General features: G+C 39.7%; 1 protein-coding gene across 1 annotated transcript in view; it reads left to right on the plus strand.

Moving 5' to 3' along the window:
• The window catches only part of LOC117476352 (matrix metalloproteinase-17-like), a 60,897-nt gene extending 44,361 nt beyond the window's left edge, over positions 1–16,536 (plus strand). Inside the window, exons 5-10 of the mRNA XM_034122807.1 lie at positions 3,789–3,965; positions 4,740–4,842; positions 6,560–6,642; positions 7,659–7,811; positions 8,368–8,625; positions 15,218–16,536. Of these exons, the coding sequence (XP_033978698.1) occupies positions 3,789–3,965; positions 4,740–4,842; positions 6,560–6,642; positions 7,659–7,811; positions 8,368–8,625; positions 15,218–15,528 (1,085 nt within the window). The 3' untranslated portion in view covers positions 15,529–16,536. The remainder of the gene's footprint in view (positions 1–3,788; positions 3,966–4,739; positions 4,843–6,559; positions 6,643–7,658; positions 7,812–8,367; positions 8,626–15,217) is intronic.
• The last annotated feature ends 1,504 nt before the right edge of the window (positions 16,537–18,040 follow it).

Consider the following 18,040-nt stretch of genomic DNA (forward strand, 5'->3'; position numbering starts at 1 on the left):
AAGGCATGACCCGCACTACTCTGTCTCTGGTTGGCTTACTCTAAGGTAAAATGAAGTTATTCTGCATAGCCAAGCCATGTGATTATGTATGTTGTGGGGGAGATTGTTTATTTTGGATCAACATGCTTTCAGAACATTGGTTGTTTGCTTTTTGGAACAAAAGACCATTGGCCAAATAGCCAAAAAGGCTTTTGTCTACGGGCCATTTTCCAGAGTATTTGGGTTTCAGAATAACTTCCGATCATAGATCATTTACGACACAACCATTAGGTCGCTTGTGGTCTATCATTCAAACTTTAAGAACATTGCCAGGGGACGGATTTATAGTATCTCCAAGGCTAGGTAATATAAAACTAGGCTGTGTACATGAAACTCTAGCGGATAAACATGTGAACGCAGGACGGAGATGTCAGAAAGGGATTATACTCTTGGGCCTGTACTAACCACAGAAAATGTTTGCTGAAACAGTTGCTGACACTTGCTACTACTTTTACGTGAGGAACTGAGAAATTGTCTGAGTTTATAATGCACTGATGTTATTAAAGAGCTAAAGAAGAGTGAGCCATCAACAACACAAACTAATGATCTATAGTGTATGTGCCCCAAGGTTTTTCTGGGCCCATTTCTCTGTTTGCATGTTATCATTTCTCATCAACTTTCTTGTATACTGGCTTATGAAAAGTGCCTTTGCTTTATGAATAGGGGAGGAGATAGAACTATGTGGCGAAGTACATTAAAACTACAAATGTAACTTTAAAAAAAACAGACCTTCACACAAAATAAGTAAAACACAAAATGTACCTTTTCGGAAATGACTCGTAATAGTTTCACCTTTAACTCTCCTGTATTTGGAACCTGGATGGTCTCGGCATCATTATGCATGAAAAAATATTATTCCAATCCACATTTTATTCTCACAAAGCCGGTGTCTTTAAAGTTCCCTCGAGTTTCCAAACTCATCCTGCCCTTATCTTCTCCTCTGGGGTAGTGGGAGAGGAAGACTGGCTGTATTAAAAAAAAAACTGAGTCAAAGTGAAGCACAGTTCTATTGCTTTAGTGTTCTTCAAACATTTATTTGACTGCAAAATGCAAAATCGACCCCTTTGTTTCTGATTTGGTCCATTATGTTTCTTGTTGCAGTGAATGTCTTCCAACGTGTGGGAGTATTAGTATAACGGTTCAGGTCCGTTTGTTGCCCATCCTGTCTTAAAGTAGGGGGTAGTTACTGACCCTTCCATTAGTAGCAAAATATTTAGACATTTTGCAGTGCTGCTGTCCATCGTGTTTACCCGTTTCGGAGGAGAGCAGATGTATTGATGAGGAGCAGTAGAAACTGTTTTGTGTGCCTGGCTGTTTTGGCTCCAATTATCCCAAGTTGCTCCCTGCGAGGAAGAGTGGACGATGTGTGTGGAGGGGGTCATTAATGATGTTGGATCCAAGCTTCTTTGGCCTGGAGTGGCAGATATTTTGGAGAATGAGGAAGCTGTTGGCAATGATCTCTGGTTACTCAATTATTTGTGTTGTTTGGTCTCAACCCATGAGAGCAATGCTCTTTTCGAAATGGTCCACTCGCTGTTGGCTATGGGCAACACCAGTGTAATGGACCAGCTGTACGCCCTGAACTGTTGCATTAATCTGATGAGTATTCTTGGTGGTTGAGTTATAGTGACCCTTAAAAACAAATAGTATAGTCTATGAACTTGGAGCCCTTAGAATGATGTGTCTTATCACTGGGTAAGGTTTTTATGTAGAGACTATTTCTAACAAAAATATGAACACCTTGTTATTGCTAGCTGTCTTGTGCTGCTGATGTTAGCTTGCTGATAGATGACATAGATCGGTTACCATAGTTCAAGCTTTCCCACTCAATCTAAATCCTATTGAATGCTACTATAAAACTTTACATTTTTCGACTTATTCATATGTAAATAAAGTACAGAATTACTTTGATTTACAAAGCTTTGTCACTTGTATATATTGTTTTCTCTTGTGATGGATTTTGAAGCGCATACCACATTCACTATTTCCATTCTTACCTTTCACAATAAAAGCCCAAGGTTTGCAGGGGAATATTTCATATCTTTCCGTTGTTTGCTCCCAGTGGCAGCATTTTATAAGTCTAATGGTGCAACATGATTAAATAAATGTGTAAGAATTTATAATAGCATAGAGACCAGGAGGTCTGTTATAAAGAGTTTAGGTCTTCAAACATTTTCCCTATATGGCTTCCCAGGCTGTTAAAGATAGTCCAGACTCATGTAGACTGAATCGTCAGCAAACAGGCCTGCCCTGTAGGCAAACTCCAGGGCATCCACTAAGAGTTCTGTGATGTTTTTGAGGTAGCCAGGCATATTCTTCTCAAAGGTACCTAAGATCAAAACCCTCCTATCCTGTGATCCTGGTTTTTGAGGACGGGAGGAATGGAACGCATGAACATTTTGAGATCTAGTAAATGAAGTATCTTAATCATCATGCAATGTAATCATTTGGCTGGATAACATGCTTAATGGCTCATTGGTGAATCCAGCAGATTGAAACCTAATAAGATGTAATATTGTGTGGAGATACACAAAAGTCCTTCATGTATCTCTATCTCTCTGCCTTCCTAAATGAATCTAGTTCATCCTCCCAATTCTCTGCGCTCCTACTTTGTCCACAGGCATTACGATCATTCTGTCAGCCTCCCATGGACCGTGAATATGATTACATGGTACAAACACTGTTCTGAGCCCCTGTTCTCTCTCTCTCTCTCCTTCCTTTTGTCCACCTTTCCACTCTGCCCCATGTGCTCATGTAGATTAGAGTTGGCATTTGCCTCCTGGAAACCCCAGCTGGGTACCATAAGCATGAGTGCACGTCCCAAGTCGAGGCCAACCTTAGGTTAACCGAATGCAGACTTCAGCTGAGCCACCAAGGAACCCTAAGCTGGCTCGGCCCGACACGCTAGCTCTCCATATTTCTGCAAATCTAAATCTCTGAGCCCCAGGTTTTGTCTTGCTTGGCAGAGTCAGACAAAGAGTTTGGGAAGCTTTGTCTATTCCTTTTCTTGCTGAACATAGAGGAACGGATGCTTTTATGGTGTTCAGGTGTCTCTCCACACTCGTAGTTATCTCACTACACCACATGCCTTACAGCACTCAAAGCCTCCTGAGCTGTCTGTCATGCCTCTTATTTGCACCATGAGCAGATGAACTGAAAGAGGATAACATACCTGAAAACGTGTTTGACTGGGGTCAATTTAGGACGCATATTGGGTACATTGGTGAATGTGACCATTGAGTGTTTCCTAAACAATGTACTAAAAATGTTTCATGTCCTGTTCATACACAAACATACCAAGCAATGCATTCAACACATTCGGCTATTTGAAGAGATGTCATTAGTCTCATAAAAAAATGATACCAGATTACATTACATTACTCTACAACTAGTAACTATGCGCAAAACTGTAGGGCATACGATTATGATGGTTATCACATCACATCAGTCACTATCTTGTCGCCTATTTTATGGGAGGACCGCAGTTGTAACCATACTAACTACTGTCAAAACTGCAACAGCGTCAACACTAAACTCGATAATCTATGATGTTTCATGGAGGATTGTAAAAAGAAAAACTATTTCCAAAAGAAATTGGGAAGTTGCCACAGTTCCATGTGTTTTCTAAACAACACTTTTTAGTATAACCTTTGAATCGTCGTTCTTTCACCTTTTTATATAGATTTCTGTATCCTAATAATATGTAACCACAGGATGTAAACTCTCATGTTTCTCTCCCTCTCCTTCAGACACTCATGGGATGGATCTGTTTGCGGTTGCAGTCCATGAGTTTGGTCACGCCATCGGCCTGGTCCACACCTCAGCCATAGAGTCCATCATGAGACCGTACTACCAGGGTCCTGTAGGAGACCCTCTGAAATACGACCTTCCGTATGAAGACAAGGTCCGCGTCTGGCAGCTCTACGGTACGAGGGAATGTGTTAAAAAGAAGTACACACACATCAAAAATCAGTAATTGGTTGCTACTGGAGAAGATGTTTGTAGAAAATGACACAAAGTGGTAACTATGAAAACCGCTTTATAATTGGAAGTAACACCATGTATCACTTGTGTGGTGAGTCATTGTTCAATTTATTCTACAGTCACACTTTCCAAGTATTTCTAAAGTACCTACAAATAATTCTGCATCACAGTAAGAAATGTCATCATTGGCTGTACAGTACATTTATTTTTTAGCTTTTGAGCATGTCATTTATGCCACTTAACATTTTGGCTTAATTGATTCATAAGAGAATTTCAAGTTGTTCATACATTACATAACTACACCGTAGGTGGGTATATGTTATGACAATAAACCTTTGAATCTTGAAGATATTTCTGCCTCTCCTGAGGGTCTCATAGTGCTGTGAAACAAAAAAGTTGCAAAGACACACACACACAATCTTATTCTCTTTCTTTAACCATAACTCAAGAGCCTTTTCTGTAATTAGGTATTTTTCAGCACACTGCAGATACAAACGCCTCCCCACACAGGAAGCAGCAACTGATGAGCTCTGTAGAGGAAGGTTATTGATTTATTGGAAACATGTATAGAGTTAATTGGACCTCACTGTGGCATAGGACCTTATCACACCATTCACTACAGAAAAGACACACGAAATATCAATTTGGGAAAGAGGATGAAAGACAAGAAGATGAGGTGTTCATATTTCTTGTAATGACATTTAACGTCTTACTAGGTGTCAGAGACTCGGTGTCCCACACAAACCGACCAGGCAACCCCTCCCAGACGGCTGAACCTCCAGTACTGCTGGACCTCCCTGAAAACAGATCTACTCTACTGTAAGTAGAACATGTAAAGATACTTGGCATCTTTTCCATGCAACAAAAACAAATTGCTGTCTTAAGAACACTCAATTAACTCTCAAACATGTTTCCATCTTAAGAACCCTTAAGACAGCACTTAAGTGTTACTAAGACACTTAAAAACCTAAACTGACTACTTTTATATACCCTCAATATATAGCTAGGATCCTACTCTTGCACCAAAATGGCAGTTTTGTGTGAAAACTGATTTTTCTGACCTTTACTCATTCTGTAAATCACATTCAACATGGCAACTGTGCTGTTAGGCCTGAGAAGTGCAGCAGATAGGAGTATCAATAACATTAGGATGGCACAATACAATTTTCGCCTCAAAAACAACACTTAAGTTACCAGCTTTTTTGGGACATGTGCTGCTTATTTGTCTTATGGCTTCTTATAAGCGTCTACAAAAATCACACAAACATTTTAAATGTTCACTATTTTCCTTACAAGCAATCCTTCAACTATGCATTTGAACACAGCCCTAAAAAAGTGGCTTTATTTAAGTTGAGCTACTTCCATAAGAACACTATATTCTAGTGGGCCTCACATTGTTTTGCAGGGTTTTGGACCTCATTATAAAGAGATTTCCATTTCTCCGATGGTTCCCTGTACATCAGCATAATTATATTGTGATTGTTTTTTAATTTTCTTCCTTTTGTTCTCACTTCCTCAGAGATTTAATGTAACAAATGCATGTAGGAATCCTGAACATTTATAGTAGAAAGAGTTTTTCTGGTGCTTCATATGATCATGAGGTGCCAACAAATCAAATTAGCAAAGACGCCGAGAGTGAGCTTGGGAGCCTGCCCGTCTAATTAAGTAATTCCCCAAAGCTAGTCGGGCAGCTATCAGCCTGTAGTTTTTCAGATTATCAAGGATAATTAGGCTTCATTTTGTCCATTTATGTATTTTGAATGTACAAACACATGCTCACATATGCACAAACCACTAAGCACTGACCTTAAAACAGCCCCCAAGACGTTCGACGAAAGACAAAATGTCTTAATAATGAAGGAGGATGAAATACAAATGATTCTCAGATAACAGACATGTGCATGCACACCCACTACAGTTAACAAGAAGGCAGCTGAGAAAGAGGGCTAAGCTAAAAAGGCAGTGGTGGGGATATCAAACTAGATTTTTAACTGCCGTCATTAATCATTTCCTCCTGAATCCATCAGGTCATGATGCGTGAAAAAGCTGGATTGGGCCTGACAAGGGCACCAAGGCTGACCACTAGGCAGTGGTGTAGTGTTAATAGAGCTTTGAATGGAGACCTTTGTTGGTAATATAAGGCCTGGCGGGCTCCCACTCTCAGCCCTGCGGTGCTAATGGCTCCATCATTGGCAGGCTGGCCACGTCAATGCTTTAAATCACTTAAAAACCCCGGGGGCAAATGCACAGAGGGACTGTCATTCAACCAGGTTTGAATTATGCACCCAAAATAAAAGCCTGAACCAAATATATATGCATTAAAAGGTCTTGAAAATGTTCAATACATATTGAATTCAAAGAAAGAGTTGATATATTTTTCACAAATACACTTTTATATGTGTTTGATTAATCATTTTTAGATGATTGGTATCAGATCTCAAATCCCAGAAACAACATTGTTCAAAGATTGAAAGTGTTTTTCTGGTTTTCCTCTTTTCACAATCTTCTCTCCTCCTACTTTCCCCATCTCTCTCAGGCTGGCTCGTGATGCTCCAGACAGATGCACCAGCCACTTTGATGCAGTGGCCCAGATACGAGGAGAGGCCTTCTTTTTCAAAGGTACGGAGTCACAAAGGGAGAAAGACAGACGCAAAGCTACAGAGCTGCCTGGGAAACACAAGAAGAAATTAGCTAAATGAGTGGAATTAAAAGCATATTTAAAATGGAGAGAGGAGAGCAGAGAGGATGAAGAGGAGAGCGGGGGAGATGCAGACACCCGACTGAGCCGCTTGAGCCCTGCTGAGAGAACGCAGTCCAAAAGTTACATCAGGCTTTCATGCTTGCCCTCTGGAGGAATGACCCCAAGACTCCCTCTGACAACAGGAACACGAAACAGACTCGCATACCTTCAGCGGCAGAAGTGTTAGCAAAGTATGCTGAACTTTAGCTGACATCCTTTGAACCCCTTTTACATCTTGTGTCACTAGAGATTAGATTACAAGTTAAGAGAGGATTTTTACTTTTTTTTTACACTTCATTTAATCAAGATGTAGATTTGTTTTGTACTTCTTGACAGCCTTTCACATTGGGATTGTATCGGCCTGCCACATCTGTTTCGCTAGGACAAATCCTTGAGAGACATGACGCAGCTGTTTTATTTTGCTTATTGTCTGATGATTTTGATGGAATATAAGGCTTTCTTTTTGGTGAGCTGTTCTAAAAAGTCACAAGTTTTGCAAACAATCTCATAAAGGGGATGATGACGTGGACAAGCTGCAGAGGAAATGAATCAACTAATGCCCTTTATTTAATTAAGATTGATAATGAATTAATAACATCTGCAGTTAACAGTAATTAATGTATTGATTTAATTTAACCCCTTAATTCAGTCAAATAGTCAACCTTGAAAATGGACTTCCACAGTGCATAGTACTTCTACAAAAACATGCCAATGACAACATGAACCATGCTAATCTTTATTACATCCATTTACATTTGCATTGTTGCAAGTTTCCCCGTGGGAAGTTTATAAAAAGATATATATATATATAATGGCTGTGAGAGCCTTGTTATTTGGTACCAGCGTCCTGAAATGTGCTGATCCTCAGCTCTGTTCTGTTCTGCTCCTTTTATAGGAAAGTACTTCTGGCGACTAACAAGAGAGAAGCACCTGGTGTCCCTGCGCCCCGCTCAGATCCATCGTTTCTGGAGGGGCCTCCCCCCCAATCTGGACAGTGTGGATGCTGTGTATGAGAGGCCTGGGGACCATAAAATTGTATTTTTTAAAGGTATAGTACTTAAAAACAACACTACATTCTAATGTGTTTCAGATCTCGGAATGAGTCTTAAAATGTACTGGAATTTAGGCTGGTTCAATAAGTTATCATCTGCAACAATAGGCTTTTCTTTTTATTCCTCCTGCTTTTCTGTCACAAGTTGGATAAAAGAGTTAAAGAAAATGTTTTTATTTTTAAACTTCTGGTGACTTGCAGACACTTTCAAATGTGATTCATCCACACTTTAAAGAGGCTAGATGAAATAAGACCGTCCACACCTTTCTTAGAAGGAAATTGTGCTATAAAGAGCTATAACTTTTGTTTTAAAACACATGGTTGCAGAACCACATTTGATATACATTTATATAAGAGCATTCCTGGCAGAGAACTTTTTCCACTGGCTGCCATAGTTAATCTTTTAAATATTTCACGAGTGTCCTATATGTACATTTCTGTTCTCTAATCTATTCATATATATCAAAGCAAGTGCATACACTGTCGGTTACGTGTGATTTATAAAACTATAAATCGATTATGAGGTATATTTTCCTGTGTCCACCCTCTTCAGGTCTAAAGTACTGGGTATTTAAGGATAATAACGTAGAGGAGGGCTACCCTCGTCCAATCAGTGACTTTGGCCTACCCTTGGAAGTAATAGATGCAGCCTTTGTTTGGCTACACAACGAGAAAACCTACTTCTTCAAGGACAACCTGTACTGGCGCTACGATGACCACCTGAGACGAATGGACCTGGGATACCCTAAAGACAGCTCGCTCTGGAAGGGGCTGCCGCCACAACTGGACGACGCCATAAGGTGGTCTGATGGTGAGTAGCCAAAAGAACATTATTTTTTATAGCTGCATATTGACACCAAGCAGCGACCTCCGGGTCTTAAAAGTGAAAGAAATGTGCAATTGACTAACATGTATTCTTTCAAATGTCCAGTACTGGTTGCGAAATGAAGTTGGGTTGTATAGAAGTCTATGAGAAAATCCCCCTGTGACGTTCTTGATATTATTACCTCACTAAACATTTACTGAATGTGTTAATGGTCCAATCAATAGTTTCTAATCTCCTTAAATACAACGTGATTTAGGTTGTTGTCTGTGTCTTATACCATTAACCCTTGCAGTTAGTGTTTTCAGTTTATTCAAATTAATTGTAGTTTGTTGCTTGACTAAAAGTGTTTTGTTCCTCATCCAATTGTAAATAACTCCACTTTCTCTTTCACTTCTGGTTCCAAAGATCCAAGACGCTGACAGCCAAAAAACAGTTTGGTGATAGCCAGAAAGCCTGTACCTCATTTTATTTACTATTCCATTAAATAATGAATGGAATTCATACCCTTAACTTTCTCCCAATCCATCACCCAGAGTGAAAAGGATGTTTAGAATGAGGGCAGTGACATATTTTGACCTCTTCTGTATTCATTAAAAATTGAATATAAAGACATAGTGATGGATTACATATTTATACAAGGTATGAAGGAGGAATCCCCAATGTCTCTATCTTCCAGCAATGAATTATTACATATCTCGGAGAAGAATTGAGTTGTAACACTTCACCAGAGAATCAGACTACTGGTGGCTCTGGTGTCTGCTGGTGCCAAAGGCAAGACTTTGCAATATCCTTCTATGGGGAAATCTTCAAATGGGAATGGATTATAAGATAAATATGAAGGAGCAGTTATGCAAGTTAGAAAACCTGTAGCTTGGAGTCTTGGAGGAAGTTTTACAATCAGGTTACAATCCTGAGCCAACTACCTGCCAGCAGTAAAGCACTGTGCCTAGCTTGAATTAGTCTGTTATATTTCTTGTTAGCGACAGCTTGACTCCAAGGATGTTGTTTGCTGAGTCAGTCCATCACTTTCATCCAGACTTAAATTCTGAATAACTATTTGACAGATTACCATAAAATGTTGTACAGACATTCATGGTCCCCAGACAATGAATCTAACTCTTTAGATTTTTCTTGAAATGTCATAAAGTTCAAACTTGTATTGTGAAGTCCCAACGGACTCTGTGACCTGAAGTGACTGTCGTTATTGTGGCACGCTCCTTCCTCCCTTTCCTTGCATGCTAGCTCGTCGATTTAGCTAGTTAGCAAGACAAGCTCTTTACAACTTTGTAGTATTTTACGTTACTTTCTAACTTTAAGTTGAATGTCCTAAGACTAATATATTGCTTGTCATGATACATGATACATGATACATGCATTCATGCGCCCCCACAAGCATTTTTCCTATACTAGCAAAAATGATTTATGCTAACACGCTAACATAAGATAGTTATACCTGCTAAACATTAGCATGCTAGCATTATGATCTTGAGCATGCTGACATAAGCATGAAGCTCAAGCACTCTACAAATCTTGGTTAATTAGTAGTTTGATTGTCATTTATTAACATAAAGTACAGATTAATGGGTGAGTGGAATACAGGTTTTAACAGTTAGTTCTCATTTAAATACAGAATAATCGCACAACAACGTCTTAAACGTGGTTCGTTTTAATCCGTGCATTACTCTTCTGTAGTTTATAGAAAACAACATTTCACCTGGAAAACATTCCTATCAAGTCGAGGATGTTTTATCATTCAAACAGTGCACTCTGTCATGACATTTTGTTTTAATTTTTTTTGGCACTCTTCCTGGTTGTATCCATGCACATTTTCTGTTGGCAAAGCTGCAGTATACAGATTAGAGGCAAATTTGCATCTCATTGTCTGTTTTGCATGTCAAAACATTGTATCTGTTATTTTGACGTAGTAAACTCGTGGTCTCTTTTGGCAACAGTCTGATTTACATTCACAAAGTTAACCACGTTGAAACCTTGGAGCTGGCCCAGTGAGCACACAGTGAGCCGCTCCACTGTAGCAGCTGAGTGTGAAGGTCACAACGCCTGCTACCATTAAAGCTTCAATATCATCTGATCACATGTGCATGTTAATGAGAGGTGTAAAACAGAGTAACACTATACGTCTGAGAAACTTTGTGCAACGTTTTTCCCCGTGTGTGTAAGGTCTGAGTGATGCTTGGTCATTTTTAGATCTTTAAAAATACCCTAGAACTGCCACAGAGTCCTGAAATGTGATGCCTGGATGTCTCTAATCCCCCATGCAGCATGCAAATAGGAGGAAGCTCTTTCCTTATCAGTTGTTTGGTGGTCTGCGTTTTGTCTTCCGTCTTGCCCTAAGCTCTTTGATGTGTGTACATTTGGGTCTGTGTGAATGTGACAGGAGGCCAATCCCAACTCCCCTTCACCCCTGACCATTATCACCACAGAGCCTGGAAGGGAAAACTTGGAAACCTTCACGCACAAACGCACATAGACAGACCATGGGGCATGGGAACATGGAGCCACATCAAAGCGTGTTCTCTGTCTGTTTCACCAGCTCAGGATGAATGGAGAGAGAAAAAAGGGATAGAGACAGACAGGGGGTGAGAAGAAAGTGAGATGACAGCAAGAAGAGGAGATACGGTGACACGTATTTATGAAAATAGAACAGAAAGATGTCGATGGACAGACGAGAAAAAGACAATCCAGACAGGAGATATGGTGACGCCTGAGGTTGAAGAGAGTTAATAAAGAAAAGAAAAGAAAAATACGGGACATTAGTAAGATGAATGACTCAGAGTAAAGATAAAAAGTTCATACAGAGAGACAGAAAAGCAGTAAAACCAGATAGAATTGTTGCTTTGCGGGTAATAACGTAGCATGAATGAAGCCATAATGATGATAATAATCATAACGGCTGGAATTAGTATGGCACCCGGGAATAGTTTTGACTTTTAAGAAAAATATAAAGAAGCAGCAAATGTATCAGGCATGGAAATTGTCTTTTAAATGTAAAGGGAGTTCACATAAACCAGTCAACATCCATTACTGAGATGGTGTCACATTAGCAGAGGCAAAGTTACAACCTATGCCATAAAGTCAGGAAGTGAATCCTGCAGTGATTGTAAAATGAAGGGTTTAAGATAATAGGCAACTTTTTGGAGCTCCAGGAAATACTACACATAAGAAAGAGGAACAATGGGACACAGTAATCAAATAGTATACTGTAAACAAAGATGGTAAACAGACAGAACATTTGAATTGTAATAGACTAGTATTAGATTAAATCATAGTGATACTGACAAGTTATATCAAATCAATCAAATGCTGTTTTGTTACAGAAAATACTAAGTTGCATGTTCGGCAGAGAGTCCCTAATAAATACATAATGGACTCCCGTTGAGTAACAACAGTTAAACAAATAGCACCCAGCAGTTTTAAGAAACATTGAGTCTTTATAGAGCTGACAATATGTTTGTGACCCATTTTGAAATAGTTACATCTTAAGTATGAATGTCAGGATGAGTTTGCTGCGATGAAATATTCATGTGATTTGTTGAAAGAATAAACAGTGACACCAGTCTGAGCCTTCTTCTTAATATTTCAGTTATAATTAAGCTTTATTTGTAAAGCGCACTTCATACAAAGAATGCGGCCTGAAGTGCTTTAACAATATGGCACATAACAAAAGATAAACAGAAAACAAGAAATTCAATTCAGGTGAATTCAGTAATGAGTTAATAGATCAGTCTGTCTCGACCAGGCATAAAGAGAACATCTAATCACCCTTGTCCAAGTCTCGAAAACGTATTACACAATAAATAGATTTTCTTGGATAATGATGAGGCCTGTATTAGAAGATAAGTGTCATCATCAGCTTAATTCATTCAGCCACTGATTCATCTTTAGAATCTGAATAAGAACTGTATTTTCACTCTGAGTCAGGGCTTATTAGCAAGTACCGACTGAGATATGAAATGTATTCACCGCTTTGGACAGCTCTATGACTTTAAGTCTTTGAGGAATAGAAAGAAGCATTTTAGCAAAGTGGCATTGAGCCCTGTGGGCTTGGGCCTCCAATAAAAGCAGTAGATGGATAAGGAGAGTGGCTTTGTGGATGTGTGTTCTCTTGTGCTGCCACCTTTTGTGAGGATAAAGTTCAGCTCTGGACATGGAGAACAAGTAGGGATAATATATCAACATTGAAAAGGGCTTCGGTCAGGACATTTCCAGACTTGGTTAGGGTAATACTCAGAGAAATATGCCCTCAGAAGTTTATAGATAAGATACGTGCAGTAAACTGAAGAGCAGACTTGATATTTATTACAGCCAGCTGCAGCCCGGCTTGAATAATGTTCTCACAATTATGCACTGATAATGAACTACTAGAGTCCTTCACCCTTTAAAGTGGGTAGAGGCTCTTTACAGTGAAATGCCAAGATCAGCACAAAACCTTTTCTACCGTACCTTTCACATTATATCTATTTGAATTATAACTCTTACCCATTGTCAACATCACAAAGGACATCATTCATTTAACAGAATTTGTGTTTTTATTTGAAACATACTCATCCTTATTAGGCGGGTTCTGATAAAGAAATAAAGGCCATAATAAACCTGTAACTCATTGTTCCTTCAAAAGTGAGTACAGTAAAAACGTTAAGACGCTTTTTGAAAGATCACAGATGAGTCTGCCATTTGTTTGGCATGTATTATCAAGGCCAAACTGTGGATAGAGGAATGTAGTGCAAATGTTCACAATATGGAGTTTAAAGTGTCATGCAGGCATTGCAAGAGAGGCAAGAACTCAATGCTCCCAAATATTATTTGAAAAATATTCCACTGGAGTGCAGGACTTGACAGCACCAGATGATGATGACTAAGTGCTTTAATCATCCTCTGCACTTTACTCCTACGTTCTCCTACGTCATTGACTTACTTCATCCAACACCACAGAATATGATTACGTTAATTGAGACAAGCATTCATACACATAAATATTTATCCACAGTTAATGGTGAGCTCCAAGGCCATTAACACTGAGGGATCATTCTTAACTCGGCTCCTTCACTTGTTAATGTCGAGCCACTTATCCATTTCAATCACCTGTTGAGAAAATGAACCAAAATACTGTTAAGTTCTCCCCTCTTGTCTGTCTCAGGATACAGCCTACGTCACCCAGTTAACAAACATCTTTTTGATGGTTTAGGAAAACAAATACAAAATAAGTATCGCAAATAGTTTTATCAACCTATTTTCATAATGGCAAATCACATTTGGGTGATTTTGTACTTACAAAGTGGCATTTTCATACGAAGCGCACAGCGGTTACCATTGTCCATTTGGTAATTAGGAAACTCTAATTAACTTAAGTACCCTGAAGTGAAGGGACAGGCACGGTTGGTGGTGTCAGTAATGATCAGCTGGCACAGTGCAATGGGCTGCTCTGTTCTATGGTGGCACAATATGAATCAAACTAAATAAAATAGTAATGTAAAAGCAACACAAATATTACCAGTTAAGGCCGAATCAGTTCTGAAACTTCTCATTACATATGGACACCCCTGCTCTAAACTGTCAAACAAAATACACCTTTTCTAATTCAGGGAATGTTATGCGTGCTCCTGCAATTATCCAGTCTCTTTGAATGTGGGGGCTCACTCTGCAGTTATAACCAGCAGCTACCAGTTTTAAGGTGGTGTTGAAGTGACTGGTGCCTATGAACAAAAGGCTCCTATTTCACTTGTGTAGATCAGCCCTGCCCCCAGTACTTATGCCACACCCCCTTTATTACACATGAACCATCTCTCATGGACTCTTGTGGGAGGCATCATTGCACTCAACAGGAATGAATGAATCGTGTTGTGTTTGTGTGAAAGGGATACACTGATGCATGGTATAACAGCCAAGTATATGCATGATTCATCTGACAGCTTCATTTCAACTTCATTTGATAAAGATGGCACATTCACATTTCATTTGCTCTGGAAATCATTCATGCTAGTTTTGAGCTGATGTGTCAATGTTATTTGTGGGTAAACCCTCTACTGGGATTGCACTGTTGTCTTGTTGATGGAAACGGTTAACCATGATGGATGTTGGGTCATACACACAAATGTATCTTTTGTAATCCCAACCTGGTGGAAATGATTCACACTCCCTCTAAAACAGGTGTACCATGCGGTATGTTAATAACAGTGTGAAAGTGGTGCGCATAAACACTCAGGGTCAGTGATTCATGAAATTAAGGCCCTTTATTCTGTGTTCTGTGCTTGTTGTGTATATTGCAAAGACAATCCTGTTCCTTGTGTGGATATTAAAGCAAACTGCTCTAATGCCAACACTTGCAAAAATAGGATATAGGAAGCAGCTAGAGAACATCCATTGTATTTTTTATACATTTGTTTTTCTCAATTATCTTGTTAATATATTTGTTTTCTGCATTCTAATACTCAAATGGCATCGTTGTTGCCTTTCTTTCAGTCTCAAGGGCAAAGGCAAAAATAACTGTACTTTATTCTGTCTTTCTTTGTTGTAATTCGCTGTATTTCTAAAGGCCAATACTCTGCCTTTCTCTCCGAAGGCTCGTCCTATTTCTTCAAGGGGAAGGAGTACTGGAAAGTGCCGAGCAGCGACATGGAGGCGGAGGCAGGATACCCCCGCTCCATCGCCAAAGACTGGCTGCTGTGCACCGAGATGCAGGCAGACTCTCCGGACACGGAGACGAGACTCAACGTGCAGCATCAGCCGGACCACGCAGAGAACGGGTTCGAGGTGTGCTCCTGCACCTCGGACTCCGCCTCGCCTTTAGGCGCCCGCCACTCCCCCTCCCCCCTGTGGCTGCTGCCCCCCCTCTGGACGCTCTCGCTGGCCCTCCGCTCTGAACTGCTATGATGCCAAAACATGGGACGAGGTTCCTGAGCTGATATTTGGAGGGTGAATGGACACTCAGTGCAAGCAAAAACTGGAATATTTCCTCTCACAGTTTCATTCGGTATCCTTTAGCTTATTTTGCTGTTATTTATTTTACATGATGCAAGTATTCATCCTCGTGGACATCAACCCATTCATTGACTGAAATGCCTCATCTCTTCAAGGAAAAGGTTATAGAATCGTATTCCAAGAGTAATCATTTGTGTTCATGTGCAGCAGGTTAACCTCTGCAAGGCCTCACGTACAGACGGGTTCATCCTGAGCTGTAGGCAACGTACAAGTCGCAACATTTGATTACAATTAGTTCAAATTAACAAGTAGATGGTTCAAGATTCTGCCTCTACCCGAATAAGGTGGAGGTGATAGGAATTTGTATGTGTTGTTTAAAACACTGAAAAATGACTTTTGAAAAAAATAAACACATAGTAAGTCCTTACAAGGACGGTCGCAGGGATATTTGCAATTATAAAAGTAATTTTTGTTTACTTTGCCGTGTGCACCACTAACACTTTTCAGCCGCCTAACATTCAGTGTGAACACCAATACTGCGAGAGCGGTAAGGATGGATGGACAGAGGAACTGCTGCTCATGTACGTATTCATCATTTCCAACTCAGATTCGGAAGCATTCCTCGCTCTTAGTTTGGTTGTATCTTTTATATTAAATTTAGATGAATAATATTCCTGTTTATTTGACATTGCGTCGATCAGGTCGTAGAGTTTATAGAGGTTTTGTTAGACTGATGGACATTTACTTTATCACCCCTAGCTCCTTCTGAAGAATAAAAACGTGGTTTATTCTTGCTGTAAAGATATATTTACCTATAGACGGATATATTTGAGTTGAAAGGTTCTGCAGTTGATGCATAACCAAGTGGACTGTGTATATTTTAAGCTGTGTTTTCTAATGTAAAATATTTTTGTATAAAAATAAAATCTGAATGACTTTAAGTTGTGACGTAAATTCGTATTGGGATGCATTATCTTATTTTTTTAGTACAGTGTTGCTGCTGTGTGGGTGTGAGAGTGGCCTTAGTGCCATTGAAAGGATTCAGCCTTGAAGACAGATGAAGGTAACAACGACACCAACTGGGAGCCGCTCTCAACTCTCTGATGTTCTTAAGCGTGTTTTCTCTTGTAATGGTCACTGCTGCTCATCAGCAATGCAAACCGCATCGTGTCAATCACACCCTCACTCTGAGTCTGCTGCTGGCAGAGGATTATACAGTGTAACCAAGTAATGTCACCTCATCCAAAGATATTCAGGAGCTCAGATACTACTTATTCACAAATCAACGTCGACAGGATGCCAGGCCTGTCGAGTATTGGTAGAGCACTGTCTTTTTTACGTAAAAAGCCCTACTTTTTGAGTGAGTGAGTGAGTTTTATAAATTGATCAATCAAGAAAATAGCATATTAATGAGATTATCTTTTTTTTTAAATCTTTTTATTTACTTTTTTTGCAGACATGGCACTTTCAGCACATTATATAAAGTACAGGACAATTTGTCTGTTAAAGGAACGAAAAATACCCATCCCCTATCCCCACCCCTACCCCATTAGGACATGGTCACAGAAAAAACAGTAATAATACAAATACATAAAATAATAAATACAATAAAATCAATAACTCGCATCACGAAGTCACGGGTAACAGGAGACATTTTAATGACACAAATTATGATTGACCAATTAACCATCACACCACATAAAGTTAGAAATGCTGTGTTACTAATACATGTTACTTAAAATCATATTTAGTTTGTGCTGGTAGAGACCTCAAATGATCTAAATAAAACACGCAGAGAAGTCTCGGTCTAGAGCCTTCTCAAGCTGCAGGCTGAACCTCTTGAAGGTAAAACCCGGGGCAAATGAAGTCCTTACACAACCCACTGCATCTTGTTAAATGTATTGCTGCGAGCCATAATGATCTAAGCCGGCGACTCTTTGATTCATATCACCTTCTTTTCTCTCATCTGAATGTCAGCAGCTGAACAGTGAGAAGATATAATTAGACAGATTTAGGAGAGCAAATCCGAAACCGTAACACTCTGGATTGGGGGACAAAAACAGGATTGTGAATTTGTAAATGTCCCCCTATCCCCAGTGGAAATTACAATTAACAGCACAAATTGACACCCAAGGCATGCACAGCAATGAGGTACACATGTGTGCATATCTCTGTGTGGAGGTTTATTCTACCCAAGGGCTGCGGATGAACCCCTAACATAATATTGCAGACCCATTCGGTTTTGAAGTAAAACATTCAGTTGAAAAAGTCACTCAATCGCCATTTCTGCCAACAGCAGCAGTTTTCCTTCCCATCCTCTTGACACACTCCAGTGGTGTTAATTAACTGGTGATGCTCAGCAGCCACCAGGAGAACACCTGCACCCACAGGCACAGGCAGCAGGATGGGACACTTACTACCAGAACAATTAGGTATTTCAATGTAGAAATACTAGAAATATGAA

The sequence above is a fragment of the Trematomus bernacchii genome, unplaced genomic scaffold, assembly GCF_902827165.1.
Source record: "Trematomus bernacchii unplaced genomic scaffold, fTreBer1.1, whole genome shotgun sequence".
NCBI lineage: Eukaryota > Metazoa > Chordata > Actinopteri > Perciformes > Nototheniidae > Trematomus > Trematomus bernacchii.